General features: G+C 33.7%; 2 protein-coding genes across 2 annotated transcripts; one reads left to right on the plus strand and one right to left on the minus strand.

Annotated features, from left to right (window-relative positions):
• Positions 1-6961: 6961 nt before the first annotated feature.
• LOC118041106 (probable xyloglucan endotransglucosylase/hydrolase protein 33) lies at positions 6962-8575 on the plus strand. Its single transcript, XM_035048237.2, has 4 exons — positions 6962-7391; positions 7497-7597; positions 7759-7967; positions 8061-8575. The coding sequence occupies exons 1-4, from the start codon at positions 7160-7162 to the stop codon at positions 8455-8457; spliced, it is 939 nt and encodes a 312-aa protein (XP_034904128.1). The 5' UTR covers positions 6962-7159; the 3' UTR covers positions 8458-8575.
• Positions 8576-10227: 1652 nt separating this feature from the next.
• On the minus strand, positions 10228-10919 carry LOC118041105 (ubiquitin-ribosomal protein eS31 fusion protein). Its single transcript, XM_035048236.2, has one exon. It carries the CDS (start codon positions 10835-10837, stop codon positions 10367-10369), a length of 471 nt encoding a protein of 156 aa, XP_034904127.1. The 5' UTR covers positions 10838-10919; the 3' UTR covers positions 10228-10366.
• Positions 10920-11178: the final 259 nt, after the last annotated feature.

Consider the following 11178-nt stretch of genomic DNA (forward strand, 5'->3'; position numbering starts at 1 on the left):
TAATTTCATTTGTGGAAGTATGGGGGATTTAGCATCCACCAATAGTCTTGGCTCCCTTTTTGAGAAAACTTGTGATTAAAGAACTCCTTGAATGTTAATCACTCAACAGGGTTTCAGCATCATACATATCCACATAGTTTGGATGCAACTTTTCCAAGGCTTCACCTTGTGGAAACCTCATTTCTGTAGATACCAAAATATTATGGAAAAGTTGATATTGACTATTGCCATCAAATGGGGTTCTTTTTTGGCACAAGAAGAATATCCTTGAACAAAGTTCTTAACAATTAAATAGCCCTCCCAAAAATTGGTCAAGCTCTTGTACAGAGTACTCCTGCTTGGTGATCTTCTAAAGCTTGCACAACCAGATATGCTTATGTTTGTTAAGGAATTACAACAAATGAAAACCCTCCTTAATCTTCATTTTCTTGGATTCAGTCTCCTTTTCGTCGTCAACTTTCTCAATATCATCCTCCTCTTCTTTCTTTGGTTCATCATCCATATAATTCTCAGCTTCTTGCACTTTTACACCAGAACTCTCATTCTTTTCATCAAACTCTCCATTTTCTAAAGATCTGGGAAAGGGAATGGAATATGGATGGGGGCGGGCTTGGTAAATTCTTGGGGAAGGGGATGGTTTAGAGATAAAAACGATGAGATGACATGGGTAGGTTGGTGAATTGATCGTTGGACGTTGATGGAAGCGGGTATGGAATGTTAGTCATCTGGAGTTAGGTGGAGGGAGTGATGGTTGGTTAAGTTTGAGGGAGGAGAAAATGTCGTAATGAGGTAGTGGTGGTGGTGATGGTAATGGTGTCTCTGGACTGGATTCATTATAAATGAGAGCAGAGTGAAGGGGGAAACAGAAAAGGGAGGAGTAGTGAAGTGGTTGAGATAAGCGGCGGCGAACCCCTATCCGGTGCATTGTATTACCTATCCCCCGCATCTCCACAAACCACCTTTTCAATTATGTGAATTCAATGCTTTATCTCTCTCTCTCTTTTCATTCCTTTTCTTTTCCGGCTACTTAAAGCAACACTGATAATTTAGGAATTAAAATCCTGCACTGGTTTTTATCAAAGTCACAACATTCTCAAGCTTAGGGGGTGTTTGTCACTCTTCATAATGTGATCCACTCTGGATTTGGTTGCTGGTCAATCAAACGATGAGGATCCTCACAGGTTCCTACTGAAATTCTTACACAGAAGAGTGGGAAGAAAGAACCATTTACGGGAAGAGAATCAGGATATCAGGAGCATCAAAATGTTCAAAGAGATTGCTTGGATTGTCAATGCAATCTGCAATCAATAATATCAGAAAGATCTGAATCATGATCAGCATCTACTGCCCAGCTAGGGAACCATGTCATTGCATGAAATTGTTCCTTGGTTATCCCCGACTCGGACATGAACTTTCTGTCTGCAAGGCGACACAAGTTAAATTTAAAGCTCATGAATATAAAAATGCACATGTATGCTTAAACTGCATGTAAGAGCATGCAGGGTAAGGTATGTTGATTACTTGTGTAATGTTTCCTCTGACAAAGATGATGGCAGCATGTTGCTATTACAGGGCCTTTAAGGTAACAATTGCTCCTGCAATCTTGCATGCTATCTTGACTCCATTGCTCAGACAGGCAACATCTCAGTGTCAAATCTGCAGCACAAATATTAAAACAACATGACAGAGGAAGTTGTTTAACGGAACAAATCTCTACCAAAAATGACAGAACTCAAAGGGTAGCAGAGCTTTTCCCTAGCAGAGATCAGAAGGAAGGTAGTAGTGCTAATACCAGATTCCCACTCATACCATCTGAGGAGGAAATGTGCCATGAAACTGAAGAGTATGAGGTGAACGAGTAAGGAAATCTTGTATGAACATGAACATTATGCTGTTACTACTCAAGACTGTTGATATCACCCAAAATTAAGAGGAAATGCATTTAAAATTTAATAAGCTGACTCCTGTATATGAATTTGAGAGAAATAATTTACTATGAGGGTGTAGAAAAGTTAATGCTGTGGCGCGGAATTGTTGAAGTTGTGGCTTAATATAATATGTAGAACAAAAGAATGCCTGAAACTGTAAGACCTTGTTTAACAGCAACTTGGAGTGCAGAAAGGGAGCCATAAAAAAACCATCATTTTAAAATATATAATAAATATACCTCATTTTATTACTCGCATTTCTGTTTTCTTTTTTTATATCCTACATATATATTTATATGTATTGTTTTAAAATCTTTCCATATAAAATATTAAAACCTTAAATATATATATATATATATATATATATATATATATATATATATTTTTAAATTGACTTGGATCAACCCATATAATCTCATATATTATTGAAAAACCATAAATATCTACTTTTCAAAGTAATTAGAATCACACTAAGGCCCCGTTTGTTTGCAGGAAAGTGAATTCCTTTTGGAAAATGAATTCCGGGGAAAGTGAATTCCTGGAAAGTGAATTCCGGGAAAGTATTTTCCGATGTTTGGTAGTGTTATGGAAAACACTTTCCAGTGTTTGGTTGTGTTATGGAAAATGAATTGGAAAATAATTTATTAATAAATTAATTTTTTTTTTCAAATTTATCTAATATATATAAAATATTTAATCACTTACAATAAAAAAAAATAAAATCTAAAATGTATAATGATGAATTTTTTTTATTATATTCTATATTCATACATAGCTTATTTTATAAAATATAACTATATATATCATATCATATTATAAAGAAATAAGCTTGTGAAATATTTTTTACTATTCTATGAAACCATTTATAATTTCATTACGTATGAAATACATCCGACAAAAACTATAGTTTTAATAATATTTCTAGCATGTAATAAAATTGGATAAAATATTAAGGTATAAAATTCACTCTAAACTATTTTTTTTAATGTTAAAAAAAAAAAAAAAAAAAGTCCCCGCAGGCAAGTGAACAGTGCACTAAAACTGCACTGTTCACTATTTTTTAGTGAACAGTGTATACAATACACTGTTCATGTTAATTGCACTGTTCAATGAACAGTGCAATTAACATGAACAGTTGCATAAAAACATGACAACGCAGCATTGGCCCACGCCAGGAAAGTGTTTTCCGAGAATTAAAAACGGAAAACACTTTCCTTATGTTAAACTTAACATTTTCCTTTGACTGGAATTACATTTTCTTTGACTCACTTTCCATGTATTGCCAAACATGGAAAAGTGAGGAAAATGGTTTCCAGGAAAGTGAATTCCTGGAAACAAACAAGGCCTAAAAATTCTTCATTATTGAAAAACCATAACTAACATATTTAAATCATTTTATTCTAATTTTTTTTTGTAATATCCAATGCTCACCTACACACTTTTTTTTAATATAAATTAAATTAATGAAACTTATACTTCATTATTTAATATTTTCTTATATGTCTTGAAAAAATTAATTGAAAATCTATTTGAATCTTATTGTCACTAGACCATCAACTTTAATTAACTATTTTAATCTCGAAATCGGGTTTAATAATTAAGGGTAAAAGTGTTTTTTCTTGAGATGAGCAGGACAAGGTAAAATGCATGTGTTTTTGGAAATATGATGTATGATAATTAAATAGTTGTGGAAGAAAGTTATACAAAAATGAGGTATTGTGCTGCTATTAATTGGGAAAAAAAAAACATGTCTATTAGTAAACAAAGGAACATATAAAGCAAGATTAATCATGGGATATTGTGATGCTATTAATTTTCTGGGGGTCTCTTCGATAGCAAGGGAATTAAGGAGAAGTAAGATTGCATGAAATTAAATAAAACATTTGTACGTAGGTGATAGTTATAAAAATTTAGAAATATCTTTACCCTCCACTTCTTACTCTATCTACTTAAATTGAGTTATATTTTTTTATTGATAATTATATATTAAAATTATTGTGTATACTGATTGAGGTATGTGTACTGATTGGTAATCACATTAGATTTAATTATATTTTATTTGATTCAAGAAAATTAAAATAACATAAAAAAACATGATTATCAATCAGATAAAGTATGAAATTATAGATGTTTTTAAAGTAAAATATTTCCATAGAAATATCAGATATTGTGATTCTTTTATTGTGATTCACACACACACACAAATATAAAAGTGAAGCTTGCAAGCAAAGGAACAAAGAAGTAAAATATGAGTTTTGAATATTTAAGAGGAATTTGCAAATATACAACTTAAAAATTATTTTTTGAGGAATTTGAACTTAAACTTGGAGACAAAGGGATGAAGAAACCCAAACAAAAATATATAAAAAAATCCTATTAAAGTCCTATTACAACCTATTAAAGTCCTATTTTTTGTTTTGTGGAGTTGTTTTTTGCTTTGTTTTTTACTCTTTTTTTTTTTAAATTGCCATCTTACATAGAGAGCCTCCTAATATTTGAAAATCAGACATTTATGCTAATTATTTTGTTTTTTGCTCTTCTTTTTTGAAAAAAATTGTCTTTTTTTTTTCCTGGCTGTATACAGTAATCAACTCCACATCAGTGCTGTTGTTGTTAATGGCCATATCTGTGTAAAACATAAATCCAGCTAAAACATCTCTGGCAAATGACAAATGAATTTGTTTTACTTTAAAAAAGAAGAAGAAAAAGAGACAAAGATCTGTAATTGATTACTACTTTTCTCTTAATTTCAACGCATAAAAGATCGGCCTAGTCTAAATCATAGGACCATCCCATGTGTAATTGTCTCTCAACTGCAAGGCCTAATCAGATCTTAACATGTGACCTAATTGTGGGAATTTAATCAAATCCAGGGTAAGAAAAACATCATGTCAAAGCATGGAGGAATATTTTTTAATCTGCTAATTTGAGAATTTCCTTTGCCACTTGTATTCGTGGAAAGAAGATTAATCGTCGCTTCTCCTTTCACATACTGTCTCTCATCAGCAAGGCCTAATTAGATCCTAATATTCTAACTAATTGGAGGAATTGAATCATCTCCGTATAGCAGGAGATAATTAATTCCTTTAATGTCCCATTGGATTATTTATTAGTTTGCTTTTGATGCCTCTGAATTTTATTTTTTGGGAACAAATGTTTTTGATGTGTTCTTAAATAGTCTTTTAGTCTAAAGTTTGTGCTATATTTCAGGTTGGATTATTTTTTTAAAATATAATAAAAAAGATGTAAATAATTGTTTGATATCTTTTTTTATATATAAAAAAATTAGCTCAGCGTGTTAGTCTCAAAACCCTCTTATCTAATATCTTTTGTCTAGTTCAAATTTTAAATAAAATCATATATATCTTGATGTGACCTAATCAACTTGACTGATCCAAAGATATTCTAGTCAATTGACTAAAAAAAAATAGGGATAAAATTAATATAAAAAACCTTTCAATTCAACTTTTTTCTAATTTAAATTTAAAATGAAACCATGATGTGACTTAGTTTATTTGCATGGTTTAAAGACCACTTGGTCAATTAGTAAAAAAAATTTAAGGATAAATTATAAAAAAAATAAAATTTATAGAAAAAACCGATCAATCTAACTTTTTATTAGTCTATATTTATAATTAAATCATATAAAAATTATTTCATTGTAAGGTAATCAACTTAATCGACCAAAAAACCCAATAAAAAAATGCCAAGAATTGACACGAGTGTATTTCCTGATCGCATTTTATCTTGGATTTAAGTTAGATGACAAAAAAGAAATTTCTTATGAATATTACGATAATTTCTTTAAAATCTGAACCCGTACAAAAACATATTTAATTATGTCCAAACTTTTCAGAAAAAAAAAAAAAGAAAAAAAAAGAGCATCACAAACTTTTCAAACTTGGTTCCATGGTGACCACTCGAATCAGTACATCATATTTAATAGCAGTGTAAGTGGGTGTTTGGTTTTGTGGTTGCGGGTAAAGTTTACCCGCAATCATATATTTCAGTGTTTGGTAATAGAAGAAAAAGTAATTTTTACTGGTGGGATCCATCTATTTACTTGGTTGCACCACAGTTTTGGAGAAGCAGCAAAATCGTGATGATCTCAACAGTGGAGCCATGCTCCACTGCGCACTATTCACATGAACAGAGTTTTTTTTTTTTTAACCAGTGGACAAAGTTTTTTTTTTTTGAAAAATTAATACAGTTAATTAATTGTACTCGTATTGTTCACGTGAACATGAACAATATTTTTTTTTTGTTTTTTTAAAAATTAGTTTAAGGTAAATTAAATTTGTTCGTACTATAATCTTAATTTTATTCCTGATAATATTTTACTTAATTTTATTGCACGCAGGATAAATCATGATAACTGTAGTTATTGTCGAATGAATTTTGTATGTAATGAAATTATTGATTTTTTTGTAAAAAAATTGTGTTTTACTCGAAAAACTAGTACTTAATATTATTTAATAACACAACATAAATTAGAAGGATATCGCATGATAACTTAGCATTTATGAAATTTGATCGCAATTCCAATTATGTTATTGCTAGGCCCGGCCCAGTTAAAAAAAATTCATTTTTTATTTTTATTTTAATATACCTTATCGGATGAATTTTGTACGTAATGGAATTATAAATAGTTTAATGGAATAATAAATAATATTTTATATAAAGTATTATTTATTTCATGATATAATAGGAGTAATTAATTCTACAATATTTAAATTTAAAATCATCAATATTAATATATATTTTTTTAAAATTATTTTATAACCTCAATTTGAAAAGCATTTTTTTAACCAAACACATTAAACTAATTTTTCTTCAACCTCAATTTCAATCACAGTTTTAACCAAACACCTATTTTTTCAAACCAATCTCAACTAAAAGTACTTTTTATAAAACAATTTTTTTCAAACTACAATCATAAAAGCTACCGCAATACCAAACACACCCGAGAATCAACCAAACTTCATGTAGATGTCAAAATTATCATGGTCCTCACTAACAGGCAGCCCCACGAGCTCTGCAATGGATCCTAAAACCATTTCACATGACTTTTATATCACATTCTAATAAGATCCATAACAGCTGCAGATTAGGTAGGTGGTGGTGGCCAGCTAGTAACAACTAAGCAGAAGATTGCTGAGCTTTTCCCCCAATATTTATAACTTAACTGGCCATCTGTGCTTCCTCGTCACTCTACCTCACGTCAAGTGTCAATGGCATTTCTGCAGGAAATCGTAGCTTTGGGTCTTCTAGTCCTGTGCATGACTGCAGCGGTTTCTTCACATAGCAGGCATTCGCGTTACACGCCTCCTAATGTTGTGCGACTAACTGATGCTTTTAGCCATGTCTCAATCGGTCAAGAATATTCTACTTTTTTTGGAGGCTCAAATACTAAGCTGCTAAATAACGGGTCTTCTGCTAATCTTGCTCTTGACAAATCCTCAGGTTCGTATGCAGCCAGATCACTTGTGCCTTGGTAAATGGTGTTTGATCTTTCTGAGCTAGTGAAGTAACCTTCACCTTTTGTTTTCTGTGTTCTTTAATTTGCAGGCTCGGGATTGGTCTCACGGAACAAATATTACTATGGATTCTTTAGCGCTGCCATAAAGTTGCCGTCCGGTCTGTCCCCTGGTGTTGTAGTAGCCTTCTATGTAAGCTAGCTCTTCGTTTTTCACTTTTTTTGTTTTGTTTTGTTTACTCTAATGCCACAAATTAATGGGAAAGCATGGTTGAATTTTCAATTACGTTCTGCTGTCTAATGCACATTGAGCACAGACACTGATGTCTAATACGTAGCGGCCAAAAACTTCAGCTGTCTAATGCAGATAATTACCCTCACAACCATGATGAGATCGACATTGAACTTCTTGGTCATGATATGAGAAACGATTGGGCCCTTCAGACCAATGTCTACGCAAATGGAAGCACCGGCACCGGAAGAGAAGAAAAATTCTATCTTTGGTTTGATCCCACGGAGCAGCACCATCATTACAGCATCATTTGGAACAGTCATCACATTGTGTAAGAACATCACCTCCACAGCACAATTATTGGCCTTGGAATTTTGATTTTCCTTTACTTGGTGTTATTTAGACAGTTACAAAACTAATGCAGGTTTCTAGTGGACAACGTGCCAGTAAGAGAGTTTGCCCACAGCAGTTCTTACCCTTCTGTGTATCCATCGAAGCCTATGTCTCTTTATGCAACGATATGGGATGGTTCTCAGTGGGCAACCCATGGAGGAAAATACCCAGTTAACTACAAATATGCTCCGTTTGTGGTTTCCTTTGCAGAGATGGAGATGACTGGTTGCATTTTCAACCAAACTGCCATCGTTACTTCATGTTCTAAGGCTAATCCTTCGAGCTTGGACCCTGTTGACGGGCCGGAGTTTGCTAGGCTGTCAAAAGAACAGAGTGTGGCCATGGACTGGGCAAGAAGGAAGCTCATGTTCTACTCTTACTGTAACGATAGATCCAGGTTCAAGGCCATGCCACCTGAGTGCAAATAATTTTATCTTCTTTTTTATTTGTTCGTAATCACCTCAAATTGTGTTACTTTTCCTTCATGGAAGGAAACAAAATATATTAACATTATATACCTTACGCCTTCGAAGTTAGAAACAGAAACCAATGTCTCCTTCGAGACAAAATTTAATGTGTAGACTTTTTAAATAATCTCAAATCAGATATCTTACTAGTACTTTTATTTTAGTGGGTCCAATCAATATTAATATTCTCAATAAAATATTTATTTCACTATTGTTAATTTTTAAATTTTTATATAATCTTCTCAAACTAATCTCTTTATTTTTTTTCCTAATAAGGAATATTGAGACATGGTTATTTTTTTTTTTATTATTAAAACTGATAATTTTTATTTAAAAGCTTTAATTCTAATAAAAATATGTTTTGTGAAAACAGAAAAAAGTACATGAATAGAAAAGAACTTCGCTTGAAAAAACACATTTTTTACTGGACAATATAAACCATTTGAATCATTATAAAATTTTATTTAAATCATCACAAAATTAAATAAAAATAATTTTTGAACAGGGCTCCTTGAGATTAAATAAAAACAGTTTCACTTTTACTATATCAAAGCACAAGGGACCATGTTAATTCAGTTTACACACTAGCAAACAAAACAACCGCCTCCTCTTCTTGTAGTACGGATCGACATCTCTCGACAAAACACTCAAAATCAAAGCTTGAAACCCTAAGATTCTTAAATCGTGAAATCTCAAATGCCTTGAATCTCAACTCACCCATCTCTACCGGGGTTTCTGAGAAATGGTTGTGAGCAGTTAACCCCCAAATTGGGCTTAAAACCTTTGCCTCCACCCTTATTCCAGAGTTAACGAACTACTACTCCCTCAAGATACTCAGGCCGGAGGATTTTCCTAGTCAGGCCTGAAGATTATCGATCATGTAGCCTTCCCAAGAGGTTAATTTAATTTGAAGTGGGGAGCAATATATATCGTCAACATATGAAATCCGCTAGCAGATCAAAACCCGCTTGCAGTAGACATGTTGCTCGATTCTTCTCGAGAAACAAGATCATAGCCATAAAGGCTAATTCAACCGACTAACCTCACAAGTGCAGATCAGTCTTTAACCTTTTACACACACCACACTCGTATTTGCAACAAAAAGCATGCCTATTACAGAGGGGCCTTCAATTATCAAAGCAATACAGCAAAGAAACTGTGATTCCAACACGGAACCATGCTACCTCACCAATACATAAGGTGTAAAAAGTTAGCATGGAGGAAACCAAGAAGAATAAGTATGGAGGAAGCTTTTCTGGGATCCATACATTTATATGCTTTCAGAATATAGCCAGAGGGATTGCTATTGGGCAACGATACCTGCTCTATTCTATTACTCGTGACCTAACATACCCCAATTTTCCAACAAAGAAGAATCATAGCATGAATAAGAGAAGTAACCTAACAGAAACCATTATAGTGATAAGAAATCACGATAAATTCACCATCGAACTGCAAACACTTTAGCTTCTTTTTTCCTCGTTTTCAGAGTGAAACATGGCTCAGCAAGGCCATTCAAAAACCCGAAATTGGAAAGAACTCGAAAAGATGCACTTCTTAGATAAAATATTTTCCCCTTGAATTTTAATTCCGAACAAAAGATTTCCTCAATCTAACATTAAAGCCAGGAGATACAGCCTTTTATCTAACTAAACAAACGAATAATCCAGCATCAGATCAAACATATAGCCAGAACCACATCTAACAAAGACCACATCAAGCACAGAGGCAGACAATATAAAACAAAAATAGAATTAAACTCAAAATTAGCAATGCGAATAAAACATAACTATAAGTTCAACAGCAACCATGTTCTAAATAAAGATAATCCTTGTTCCATACTTAAGACAAAAAAGCCGTTCAAATGAGCTTAATCACCACCAGCCGTCTGGTAAACATAGGTAAGCCCACACTTACCACAGTAGTGCCTATCAAAATGATTAGCCATGAAAGTCCCAGCACCGCACTCAGCATTAGGGCACTCCTTCCTCAACCTCTGGACTTTGCCGCTATCATCAACCTTATAGAACTGGAGCACAGCGAGCTTGACCTTCTTCTTCTTGTGCTTGATCTTCTTGGGCTTGGTGTAGGTCTTCTTCTTTCTCTTCTTGGCTCCACCCCTCAGGCGAAGCACCAAGTGGAGAGTGGACTCCTTCTGGATGTTGTAGTCAGCGAGGGTGCGACCGTCCTCGAGTTGTTTCCCAGCGAAAATGAGACGCTGTTGGTCTGGAGGGATGCCCTCCTTGTCCTGAATCTTGGCTTTGACATTGTCGATTGTGTCTGATGACTCAACCTCGAGGGTTATGGTCTTTCCCGTCAAGGTCTTCACGAAGATCTGCATCTTCGCTTCTTGGGGGTTTTTGGAGATGCAGAGCGGATGGGGAAGAGCGGGTTTCGGCTGATGGTGTTTTGTATAAGATAGGGGTGCTCGAGGAGGGGAATATTAGGGTTTGTTTTGGGTGAGGGCGTGAAAGTACGGATTTAGCCATGGGGCTGTCTGTTGTTTACAGGGGCTAACTTGGGAATTGGGATGTGGATATTGGGCCCTTTTGTTGGGCTGGACTAGGTAGGAAACGTAACCCTTGCAAATCCACAAACTATTTCAAAGGTCTACTATCTTTGCAAATTCACATTAGTATTTTATTTTATTTTTGTCATAACCACAATTTTTATCATCTTAAA

The sequence above is a fragment of the Populus alba genome, chromosome 14 (assembly GCF_005239225.2).
Source record: "Populus alba chromosome 14, ASM523922v2, whole genome shotgun sequence".
Taxonomy (NCBI): Eukaryota; Viridiplantae; Streptophyta; class Magnoliopsida; order Malpighiales; family Salicaceae; genus Populus; species Populus alba.

Bases quoted from the DNA above. Each gene is read 5' to 3' on its own strand.
- LOC118041106 (XM_035048237.2), top strand. From the start codon at position 7,160: ATGGCATTTCTGCAGGAAATCGTAGCTTTGGGTCTTCTAGTCCTGTGC. The intron at 7,392-7,496 runs GTTCGTATGCAG...TTTAATTTGCAG, and splicing joins TGCTCTTGACAAATCCTCAG to GCTCGGGATTGGTCTCACGG. The intron at 7,598-7,758 runs GTAAGCTAGCTC...CAAAAACTTCAG, and splicing joins GTGTTGTAGTAGCCTTCTAT to CTGTCTAATGCAGATAATTA.
- LOC118041105 (XM_035048236.2), bottom strand. From the start codon at position 10,837: ATGCAGATCTTCGTGAAGACCTTGACGGGAAAGACCATAACCCTCGAG.